Raw genomic sequence first — 12,830 nt, 5'->3', positions numbered from 1 at the left:
TCAGATGGAAAAGGTGCTGGACGGAATAGGAATTGTCTCTTACAGGTATCACTAAAAAAAAGGACAGAAACTCCTGGGAGTTCATCATCCAACTTTACTGGATAAACCCAACACAGAGCAGCACAAGCCCGTGGGTCTGTACTGCAGGAATGGTTTCCTGATACTTTATCTGAGATGTGATAATGATCATGTCCCTCCCCTTCCAGGGAAGACTTCAACACTTCCCACGTCCCAGCCTCATTCCAAACCCTGCTCTTGCTGCGTGATTAGTTGGTGACACCCTGGAAAGACACAAAGGGCAAAGGGAACTGAATCTGTGATCTCTCGCTGCTTTATGAAATGTAACAACATTTTCTAGCTGAAGTCATGAAAATTGATGAAAAGCCTGCAAAGATTAGTTTAATGGTGCCAAGGACAGGGTTTTTTTGCTATTCCCTAGAAAACTTACAATATATAAAAGAACTGAAGGGTGAGGTTCAGTCTGGCAGATACCTCTGCCTGTAACAGAAAGGTTACTTAAATTGTGTTATATCTGAGATGAATTTGAACTCTTTAAGTACTAAAATATAAGGAATGGAGCAGTTTATTAGAATAAACCAGCAGAGCAGAGAAGCACCACAGGGACTGAGTAATTTATAGATAGAATGGCCCATTCACCAAAATACCAGAATTGTAACACACTGTTCCAGAGGAGCAGAAAAGAACAGAAAATGCAGCATAAATAGAATTAACACCTTAGACAAAAAACCTTCAGTTGCTGCACAGGTACCTTGTCCAAGTACTTGCCCATGTGTGTTATTCTGTTTCCACAGTGATCTCAAACACTTCCTAGCCCTACAAATATATCTAAGAACACACCACAAATATAGACTAAAAAAGCCCAGCTTTGATGTTCCTGCGAGCAGGAAGCAGGGTTTTATCATTCTCTATTTTTTCTGATAACACCCAGGGGAATGTTTCTCAAAGGAAGAAGAAAGAAGTTATTTCCAACCTAATAAAGCAAACTGAGTTCCAGGAGAAAGGATTCTGTCCTCCTTTTACATGCCACGATGTCCCCAAACTTATTTTGTTGATTTTTAGACTAATATTAGTGCTATTATCACTGTTCTCAATGCTCCCAGGTCAAACAAGGACTGTACTTCAGATGAGCTGAGCCAAAGTACATTCATTAAATCCGAACACAGCAGCAATTAACTCAGGCAAGGCAAGAACTGCAAAGCAGATAAACAAGGCAGTGAAGTAACAAATCACCTGCACTGCTGCCAGCCTGCCCTGGGAACACTCAAAATGTAAAGATTTTAAAACTTGATGGTCCAGAAAGCTGCTTTTTTTTTTTTTCTAAAATAGTCTTTAAAAATAAATAAATTTGCAACTTGAACAGGATAAATTTGGTAAGCTTTAGTGTAGTTTTGTATAGCAAGAGCTGCATTTTTCTCTAGGATTGGAGTGGGGGGAGCAACAGGAAATATGTATTTGCTAAGATATCTCATCATATACTTGGAAAATATTTCAATTTTTTTGCAGTTCACACCTTTTCAAAATGGAAAACTTGTAGGGATGAGCCTGCCATGGAAGTATGAAATTTTGTAGCTGAGATAACACTTCTGAAAAAGAAGGAGAGAAGAATCCAGTGCTGCAAAACTGAAGGATGATCAAGCCAAAGGCTCTACAGAGTGGAAACTATGGAGGATGATGTCACCTAAAACAGGGACAGAACTGAGGGTGAAGGTGACAGGAATAATATCTGTATTGTTAAAAAACCCCTTGCAGCCCCTGCTTTGCTTGGTGAACAGTAACAAAAAACTGATTTTGTTTTACTCTGAGTCTTCTTCTGGACTTACAGTATGGAAATAAATCAGCTGCTCTAACCACTTGATGATGTTATTTTACATATATAGATATATCTTGGGTTTATTTGCATGGTGCTCTTGCTGAAGGAAAAAAAAGCTGGGATTATTTTTCCAATGTGTTCCCTCAGTCCCTCCCAGCAGTTTGTGCCATTGATAGAAGAAATTAATAATACTGTAATGGGATTTTGTAGAGAACTTCCATTTTCTGTCTCCTATTTCCAAGTATCTTATTTAAGCCTAGATTTCAGGAAGTGGGAAAACCCCCAGATCTCTGGTGGCCAAGTTTTCCAAAAAGCTTTCAGAGCAAAGCACGTGGCAGCACAAGGAGAAAAAGGCTCAGTGGCCATCTCTGTTCTTTAGGCAGAAATTAAAGTGCCACAAAGAGCTGTTAGCCCTGAGATAAAGATTGTCATCCTTTGGGAATCTCCAGGGACTTGGAGTTAAGTGTTATTTTTCACACTGCCTGACTTCAAGGGAACACAGTAAAACACAGGCTGATGTTTTCAAGTTCAAACATGCCACTGCTGTCACTGCGAGGTGTGAGCAGCACACAGCACAAACACCTCCCAGCCACTGCCGGGTGGTTTTTGTAGGGGAAAAATGCTCCAAAGATCCCAGAAATGGTTTGGTTTGAGGCACAGCCTCATCCCAGGTGCTGATGGCTTTTAGTCATTGCTGGTCCAATGTCCCCTTCCTGGCACGGTTACCCCATGGTTAAAATATTCCAATACAGTGACACAGGGCTCAAAACTGAAAAGTTTAAATTCTACAAGATTCAGATGTTGGAAAAAATAGAACAGGGCCAAACAGCAACCAAGAAATAAGTTTGCTTCTGATAGAATGGTGTTGAGTTTACATCTCTTATGTCTCACTCTTCATCTGATAATAGAATAAAATCTTTTAAAACACCTCTCAGTTGCCCCATCTCGAAAAAACTAAGAATAATCCAACAACAGGCACTGGGCAGAAATACCCAGTTCCCAGTTTGGATTATCCTTCTCTCCCCAGTGCAAAACCCCAAACACAAAGAATGATGATAAGGAGAAACCTTGATTAATTTGACATTAAAACTTGCACCCTGATTAGCCAGGAGGGATCACCTCCTCCTGCCTCTGGATGAAGCTCAGGGAAGCAGCTGCCCAGGAAGGAGCCAAGAATTCTCTCCCAGTGCACACAGGAGTGACACCATTCCCACCCAGAGTCTTGGAATGCTGTTATTGAAGTCAAAAAGAGGCCCTTCAGCATTAAAGGCACCAATTAAGCACCTAAACAAAGCACCTAAGGACACACAGACTGGCTCAGGGATGATGAATCCTTCTCAGGGGTGAGTCTCATGCTGGTGGTGGCAACCAGCAGCATTTCTATTTTGGTCCCTGCCAGGGAGTTTCCCAGGAATGATCTCAGATACCTGTCAGAGCTGTTCTCTGATCTGAGAATCCCCAACCAGCACAATCAGATATAGGAGCTCCTCTCAGTGACACCCAGCTGTGAATCCCAAAGGATTTTGGATCAAAATGATCCTTTTGGGGGTTGGTGTTTGTGGAGGCTCTTCTCTGAGCTACAAAACTTCCCAATTGTGAGCCATGAAACATTCAGAATTTTCTCCAGTGGAGGGTTGAAATTCCTGCAGCCTCATGGAGATGGGAAATTTGAACATATTAATCACTTCATTAAATAGCATTGAGAAAGCTTCATTTTAGCTGTAAATTTTAGCTGTCTTCAAATTTCCTTCTCTGGTTAGGCTGTAAAGTGGATCAGGAAATGACATTTTCCCCAGGCCTCCTCCTGTACTGTTTGTTTCACACACCTTCCAGGGGCTGTTCAATAGGATCAGTGTCAATATTTCACCTGCATTTCTAAAGACAAAGGAGTCTCCTCTGCACAGACTCCCTCCTGACCCCTCAGAAACACACCCAGGAGAGTTAATTCAGGCTAATTACAAGAAAATATTCTTCCTTTTGCCTCCCAAATCAGTCAAGCACAATGCAAATGTAACAGTTTGACTGCAAAGCAAACAGAACCACACACCAAGTCAAACAAAAACACAGTCAAGACATCTAAGAGGCAAGCATCCAACTCCACATTTGATGTTTCCTCCACATGATATATCCAACCCCCACTTCTTTTTCTGTCTCACAGGACCTTATGTAACTATTTAAAAGACAACAGGACCACTGTGATTCTGCCTTCAAGTCAGCTCTCCAACAAATCTCTCTGTGGGTGTTGTGTCCCACTCGGTGCTATTGCAAGCAAAAACACCACCCAGTTCTCCTACATGTGCTGATCAAGCTTCTTATTTACATTCTAATTCTTTAGCCATCGCTATATTTCTCTTTTTTTTTTCTGTGGTTACAACCAAAACCCCAGCCTAAACATACTTACAACCAGTTTTGTTGTTTGTTTTTGGCTTTGGGGTTTTTCTTTAATTTTTAAAGCATCAGCTGTATCTTTTTCCTTCAAGCTGGCCCAGTAAAATTCCCAAGTGCTGAGCTCATGGGCAGGAGCTGGATGGTCAGTGCACACCCAGACAAGCTCCAGCTGCCCTTGTCCAGATGGCAGCTCCAAGGAGGAGAGACAGGTCCCACATTTGTGTAAACACACACAGGGATTACCTGGGAGCTGCAGGCAAACAGGATAAGTGGAGGGGAAAAGGCAGAATCCAGCACTGGAAAATTCAACCCTTTCAATGTTCCTACCCCACTGAGCTGGGACCTTCCTTACCCCTCCCTCTTCCAACTCTCCAACTGATTTATGGAGAATTGTCCCACTGAGCTTCAGTCTTGATTCCACACAGCCATGATCGGGAGGTTTTGTGATTTCATTTTAATTCCCCACCTCATCCCACCAGGACTTCCCAAGTTCATCCTGCTCACACATTGGGCCAGAACTCCAGCCAGGACTTGAGCCATTCCCAAGGATTTCTCCAGGATGGATTTTGGGTTTGTTTGCTAGGAAATACTCCCACAGAAGCATTTTGGGGTCAGCTGCATCACCAAAGGATGACACTGGCAGCTCGTGGTGCCTGCTCTGATGCAGGAGCCCAGTTTGAAAAGCATTTTGGAGCTGTAGCACAATCAAAACCCGACTGAGCTGTGCAGCCTCAAACAGCTGAAGTGGCACAAACGAGTGGAAGCAATTCCTTCCTTTAGCCACTAAACTTAAATAAATGTCAGGCTGCAGCACTACACATCTGAGTAAATACCTATCAGCATAAAAATGCTAATATGTTTGTGACTGCTGAACTCTTCCTAAAGCAAAACATCTACACAACCTCAAACTTTGCTGGGTCTGTTTCATTCCATTTCTGCTGTCCACTCCTGTTGAGATCAAATTCTAAACCTTGCCTACACTGGAAAAGGTTTAAAATGTGTGTCCTCCTGCTCTGCAATCAGTGTTGATTATATTTAAGAATCCAGCACAACTGCCTCTTTACCTCCAGCTAAAGTGGCTGTCACTTGAAATGGATTTTCTTTGTCCCCTCTCAGGCTGCCTCATTTTGCTCACTGTGCCAGACTGTAATCTGAAGATTAAGTGAAAAATCCCATTTCTAGAGCTGGAAACAACCGTGTTTACAGACAGCAGCACTGTGCCATGGCCAGCACGTCCTCTCCAGAGCCAGCTCTGCCAGGCCCCAGCTCCAAGGAACAGATCCTGGCACTGCTGAGGGAGAGAAGAAAAGAGGACTAAGACTTTTTTTGTCTCAAGTTTCTTATTCTGGACTTGTTTTCAATGGGTTACGGGAAATCCAGTGCAATTATGGAGTCCTCCTTAAGTAAATGTTTTCACTCATAATTTAAATATTCAGTACTTTTAAGCCTCATCATCACCTTGCCATGCTCCAAAGTCACTCCGAGTGAGCTTTCCATCAGGAATGGGAACTGATTTCACTAAAAGTCACTATTAGGACTGGTTTTAAAGTGAACAAATTTGGATCTAAGTTACCAGTACACTATCAAAAATATCATTTATTTAAGAAGAAGAAAACAGCAATGGAACAGCAAAGCAACTTCCCCATGCACCTTAATTAAAAACTGTTTTTCTGTTCAATTCTTGTAGTCCTTATGGATTCTCATGAAGCTGATTTTGCTACACACTCATCCTCTTCTTAAAAATGTTACTACTAATACTGATGTTACTACTAATACTAATTGTATCTAGAAAAGCAAAATTGTCCCCCAAAAGAACAAATCCAAGTAAGAAGCATTTCAAGATCAAAAGGAGGTTATTAAAGTCAGCATAATACATAGTAAAACTTAACTCTTTTTGTATTTTTCATCAGAACTTTCAGAAAAATTGACTGGAAAGGGGAGCAATTTAAAATTACCATTTTAAAACTCTTTTCAGAGCATAACTCTGTAGAAGGGACTTTAAAATTTACTGTATATTGGCCACCCAGCATTTATTGGCATTAAAACATTAAATTCAGCCACTCCTGCAAAAGCTGCTTTAAACAAATGAGCTCTGATCTAACATGAAAATCAAATCAATACAAAAGTAATCCAGGACAGTGGGCTTTAATTTCTCTTACCTGCCTAAAGCACTTAAAAATTGCTTAAATTTCCATGTTGGGTGTTCTTCTTAAGAAAACACCTTATTAGAAAGAATTGCAGTTCAAAACTAGCAACGTGAAGGATAGGATCTCCCTATTCCTTAAAATAAAAAATTGGAGGATTAAAAAAAAATTAAATAAATAAATAAACAAATAAATAGATTTATATAACCTTCATAAAAAATCCAATTAAGAAAAAAAAAAGACCAAAGTATTCTTATTTCTGGTTCTGTATGAGTAACAACAAATTTGATGTCAATCTCCACCATCTCATTTAACAGCACAAAAATACCTTTTAGAAACTCAAGGTTATTTCTGAAATTATCTCTAAGTATGAAAAAATTAAAATGTTTTAAAGCATCTAAACATTTAAAAAGTAATTAATTTAATTAAATCTCATTTAGGAACCATTCACACAAGCTATGGGGAGTGCAAGACAACAGGAGCATCATTGTTTGTTAGGAAAAGTATCCAAAACACTAAAATGAGCTCCTGGATATTTGAATTTTGGTAAAACACCCCCTGATCCTACAGCCCACACCTGACCCAGCACAATAACCCCAAACTATTTCAGTTTCATTGAAAAAACTGCCTTCAAGTGTTCAGCTGAGCCAGTTTTGCTTTGCCTTTCTTTTAAGGCAAAGAAAGCCTTAAAAACCCATTTGTACAAAAACCTTGTACCAAACCTGCAGTGTCAACTGCCCAGTGTGCTGCTTTGGAATATTGAGATCATTTACAGGAATTTTGTTAGGAGTCCCTGCACAGATCCCAACCACAGCAGGATCTATATTTAGAACAGCAACTCCAGTTCAACCAGTCCCTCAGTTCTGCACTGGGTGATGCTTTTAAATCAGGGGCAATCCAGAGCTGCTGGCTGAGACTTGCAGTAAAATATTTCCTTTTAATTCATTTCACCCCCATGCTGCATCAACGCTCAGGCAAGATTACAGATCTCCAGAATGATAACACTGCTGTAACATAAAAATATTGGGTTTTGCTACAGAACTAAAGAAAAATAAATCTAGAAAAACTCCAGACATCACAGCTAAGTCACAACAAAGCCAGAACAGTTTTAGAATTCATAAAGAGCAGGGAAAAAATTAAGTAATGACCACAGAGCAATGCACAACTCACTGCCTCCTATAATGGATTTCCAAGTGGTTTTTGACAGCTAAATATTATTTAACTTATTGTCTGCTTACTTCTCCATCCTTTTGTGTATTGGATGAGCTCATGTTCCCAAGCTTGGATTTAAGACACCACTGTGGTCTAGAAGCCACAAATATTTTTTTAAAATCTAACCAACAGACTGGAATAAAGCACTCAGTAGAGGCACCAACAAAAATTGAAATAGAAAACAAACCCCATCCAACAAAAATTGAAATAGAAAACAAATCCCATCCAACTTGAATATTTATTTAACAGAACTACCCAAATTGTTTCACTGACTGACCAGCAAATTGTTTGAGTATTAAAGGTTTACCTTCATTTCAAACTTCCCCATAAAATACATCAAGTTCTCAAATTGGCCCCAAACAACCTAAAGGAATAAAGAAGGGAATAAACAGCAAGTGTGAATATTTCAGATCTTGGAGAAATCACTTCAGTTGTACTTGGACACACAAATGAGGAGCAGCTCATGTCCCTAAGCAGGCACAGATTTAAGCCCTGAACAGAGATTTGAGGAACTCTCCTATTTCAGCTCCTCTGCTGCCACACAGAACTGAAACTGTACCCCAATAAAATGTGCTTGATTTGGGTGCTTTGCTGCATTTAACCCTTTCCCAGAGCCTGCAGCAATCCAGCTCCACCCCGCAGAGCTGGAGGGTGGAAAATCGGGCAGAAAAATCTGGCAGGAGCAGCGAGCAGCAGATACCACCAGTATCAGAGTGCCACAGATCCAGATCAAAGCTCCCTCCACCTTCCCTCAGATCTGCATCCAGCAGCAGGGAAAATCCCACTCAGGGCTCACCTGGCTCAGAATCCCATTTGCTGCATCCCAAATAACCCCAAGGACTCATTAAAGTCTTTCTAGATACAAAATCCCCATTTTTGCCACTTGCTGACTGTGTCCAAATGTGTCATTTTTTAGCAGTTAGAGATGATACTGAGTCTCTTTCTCTCCAAACAAATACAGATACAAAAAACCAGTTAAGAGAGTTTCTGGCATTGAAGAAAGGAAGATGATAAATGTAATACAACCAGTTTTAATCAAGATCAAAGCTGCAGGAGAATGCAGACAGACAGTCTAGACTGCTTTACTTTGAAAGCCTAAGCATATAAAGCAACATCTGCAAAGAACATTAATCACATTTAGTCCACAATCTTATCACCTCCCAAGCAAGCAGAAACAACTTTTACTTAAAAGTCATATGCTTCTATGTGACAAGCATTTTTAATTATCTTTAAATTAGATATTTATCACTGATTACAAAGCTGCTCTGTTCACTTTGAAATAAGCAGATGTAATTTGAAATACACTTGCAGAGCTCCCCGGACAAAGAATGGAATAAAGTATTGGTAAGGAAGCCTGGTGAACAGTAACAATTATTTTACATCCCTGGTACAGAGTGGGAATTCTCAAAATATTGAATTAAGTTCTGATTTGCTCCTCTGCATTTCAGACCATAACTCAGCAGGCAGCTATAAAGTGAAAGATTTTCTGTACAGTTTTCTTTAGCTTTGGAAAATAACTTGAGAATATAAATAATCAGCTTTCTTTCAATTTTCTTTCTATAAAAAAATTTATCTCACTCCTGCATTTTAGAGGGGAATTAAAAATTGAGAGATGGTGCATATCTACATATAGAGTATTTATGTGGTAATACACATCTTTCTATACAAAAGCAATTTATTTTGTGTTTACCTTGGTTTATTTTGCTTATATTCTGGTCCATTCTCCCTTATGCTTTTGCCTACTCACTAGCAATCATTTCATTTATTTTATTAAAAGTGTCTTGCATTATTTTCCCTTCTGCCAAGGTTTTCATACAATCTACCCTCCAACAAGAGCCTGGTAGAGACAAATCCACAAAAAAATCCATCATCTTACAACCCTGAGGCAACAGCTGTGACAATTTACAACATTATAAACCCACAGAGGCCAAGAACAAAACTGGGAATTTCTGCACTAAACTCAGCTTCTCCAGCAGCCCCACATCCCACAGGAGAGCTGGTGAAAAGCAGCAGCAAATCCAAAATTTATGAGTCTTACTCAAAAATCTGGGTGTTAAATTCCTCAGTTCGGAACAGACAGAGTGTGCAGCCTCCCCTGCAGCAGAATTCACTGAAAATAGGGGTTTTTAGGATTTCTACTGGTACCTTTCATTTGGAGATCCCTTTGCAGATCCCTTCTGGAGATCTCTTTGCAGGCACTGCTGATCATCCTGCTGCTCCTGTGTGAGATTCCTGAGTCTCTCCACAAATTTACAGACAAAAAAGATAATTCCTGAATGTTTTTCCCCAAATCCTCCCCAATCTGTCCACTGTGCTGTTGCAACTCTCAGCTGCAGAACAGAGGTTTTGCAGCAGCAAAGCCCCAGGCACTCATCCCACGCTGAAGAGTGGAGATTTCATTGGATTTCTGTGGAAAAGCACCTGGTTTATTCTCCCTGCTCAGGCTGCAGCATCCTCCTGAAGCTCTGCAGCGCTCCTGGAGTGCTGGAGTTCATCTGCCTGAGCTATTTAAAGAATTTCCTATCTTTAGGCTTACTGACAACACTTTTTTTATTTTTTAATGTAACTTTAACCTCCCACAAAAAGCAGTTGAACAAAGGGAGGCTCTGCACACCTTCTGAGACTCCTACACCTGTGGAAATTGGAAGGCTTGGAGAAATACCCTCATACACTATGATTTCAGTTCATTTCTTGGTGTTATTTTCTTATTTAACTGGGCAGCTCATAGAACCACAGCAAGGCAGTCTATCTGATCAATTCCACCACAATTCTTTACATTAAAACAAATTACAAGTATTTAGGTAGAGCAGGAAATTTTAAAGTGCTGTAGGATAATGCAGAGGCTTTCTCAGAGCTTGGCTATTTATCTCCAAAACCCTGGGATTGGTTTAGGCTGCAAAATTTTAATGAGGTAAATTTGATAGAATAACTAGAACTAGACAGCTGCTTTTAAAATAGCAAATAAAATTTGGTTTCAATCCTAACTCCAGCTACATGAACTTCAGTTTTTATTATCTCATCTCGTGGAATGAACCACGTGGCCTAGGAGAAATAACACTGTGGCTATTTAAAGACAAGGCAGGTTCTGACAGTTCTCACTGAACTTTCAGAGGAAACCAGAATTCCAAAGTCCAAGGATGAATCAGGGAATCTCGGGTACGTGACCCAAGAAAACAACACCACAAACAAAAGCTTTAGGGCAAGAGCACTGCACTTGCTACTACAAGATAATTTGTCTTCTAAATTTAGATAACAATTAAGAAAATGTTATCTAGTGACCTGAAATCTGGAAGGCACTTTAGGATATGGTTTTGACCTTCTAGCTCTTATTCAAGAACACATCTGAAGCCAGAATATGAATGCTGTTACTCCATTTAAAAGCCTCTTGACACTGACAAAGTAACAGCCTTAAATCTGATGATTAAAACTCCAAGTTCCACGGCAATAAAAGGCTCAAGAGGGTTCCCTGAACACGTTTTCCACAGGTACTCCCCGTGCCCAGAGGCAATGGGTGAATGCCTCCTGCCTCTCAAAGATAAGAGGACAAAGATGACTGTGGATATACTGCATTCGTTTATTTGGAAGGGACTTGCCAGGCAGGTGAGCTGCACATCTCCAAAAACACTCCTAGGAAATTACCAGAACATCAGTGACAGAGGAAAATGACAATTTTTAAGCTATGCTGCATGAAAGATTACAAAAAAGACATTTAAGCTACAATTCTGTCTATTAATGCCATTCTCTGAGAAGTATGAATTCCCCAGAAGTGAAGTGGCTGCTTGCAATATGCAGGATTCCCTAGAAATAGCATTCCACCCACTGCACGTGGAGGCAGGTGAGTAAGAGGCAAAGAAGATCTCTCCATGGAATCTCCCATGGGCTAACACTCACTAAATGTGATGAATTTTGGATTTCACAGCATTTTGGAAGATCAGACCAGCCTGGAGTAGCCTGTGTTAAGCGAGGCTTGAGAAAGCAGCTATCCAAGGAGTTCTTGAATAAGTAAAAAGATGAAGAAGCTTTTCAGGCCAGGGTGTGGGAACTAGAAATTCAGAATTTTAACTTCAAAGTTATCAATGCACGAGTCTTAATATCAGGGGAAATAAAGAAATCTGTACTTGAGTCCAGGAGTACAAATCACATAAACTAATTTTGATGTTGCTTTGCCAAGCAGCGCTGCTGATAAAGAAGCAGAAGCAGAGGGCTCAGGAGATGAAAGCGAGCGAGCAGAGCCCAGGACACTCAGTTTGGATTAGCCCAAATATCACTGCAATGATATTATATATTAGCCCATATCACTGCAATGTCTCACTGGGCCTAAAGTCAGCCAGAGGAGCCAGCAGCGCTGAATCTGCTGACAGGGACGTTTGGGTGTGAGGAGAACTGAGCCGTGAGCCCGGCCTGGCGGGGATCACAACTCCAGGGACAGAGGGACTCCCTAACCCCAGACAGACTGCCCTGCTCAGCCTGCAGGATCCTCCCAGGACAATGCCAGGGGAAGCAGCAGGAATCACGAGCACAGCTACAAAGCCAGACGGAGCCCGAGCCGAGTGAACTTTGCACCCCCTCCGTGCCTCCTGCCACAGCGGGTGCAGCCCGAGGAAAAGCCGGCCCGGGGAGGGGAAGGACCGCTCCCTTCCAGAGAAATCCAGGCACAGGGAATCTCCAGGGCAAGGGACACGGCTTCAGTGCTGCCTCTGGAAAGTTCCTCAGCGCAACCTCTGAGGCTACAACTGCTTGGAAGAGATGAGGAAACAAACACACCAAGTGTTGTAAAGCACAAACAGAAGGTTGGCCTAATTGTAATCTGAATTCTCCTTTTGAGGAGAATTTCAAAAGCCTCAGACAATACGAATGTAAGGTGAACTAAAGGCTTTTGGCAGCAGCGTTCAGCAATTATTTAATCTGGAAGTTCCATCCAGACCCAAGTTTAATCACCTCTGAACAAACTATTCCTCCCTGAATTTGTCCATCTGTGAGATCATTTTTAATTTCCACATGTTCTGAAACACCGAGTTCTACAGTTTAATTACCCATCATTAGTAGATGTACTTTTTCTGTTTAAAGTACCTTCATCAATCATTTGGGTGAATTTGATGTGAAGCAGCTGGCCAGCAGGCTGAGCAGGAAGAAAAGGCAAGTTAGCAAGGTACTCAGCCCCAAAAGCATCCTGAAATACATTTCCATGGTTATCACACAAAGGTAGGATGTTGGCATGGATTGGGATAGAGAAATTACAGGTATTTAGTAGTATC

At 41.0% G+C, this 12,830-nt stretch overlaps 1 protein-coding gene across 3 annotated transcripts in view; it reads right to left on the bottom strand.

The window, feature by feature from the left end:
• ACVR2A (activin A receptor type 2A) overlaps positions 1–12,830 on the bottom strand; it is a 51,316-nt gene that overhangs the window by 22,698 nt on the left and 15,788 nt on the right. The window contains exon 1 of one of the 3 annotated variants that reach the window (XM_064435310.1): positions 9,721–9,975. The exons of 1 other annotated variant lie outside the window; for it this stretch is intronic. In XM_064435310.1, coding sequence (XP_064291380.1) covers positions 9,721–9,784 — 64 coding nt within the window. In that variant the 5' untranslated portion in view covers positions 9,785–9,975. Of the gene's footprint in view, positions 1–9,720; positions 9,976–12,830 lie in introns of those variants that run through there. One more of the 3 variants, XM_064435312.1, reaches the window with a different exon arrangement.

The sequence above is a fragment of the Passer domesticus genome, chromosome 10 (assembly GCF_036417665.1).
Source record: "Passer domesticus isolate bPasDom1 chromosome 10, bPasDom1.hap1, whole genome shotgun sequence".
In the NCBI taxonomy this organism is placed as follows: domain Eukaryota; kingdom Metazoa; phylum Chordata; class Aves; order Passeriformes; family Passeridae; genus Passer; species Passer domesticus.
Note: the sequence above shows the minus strand (reverse complement) of the source record. Positions and strands in the feature narration are given on the sequence as shown.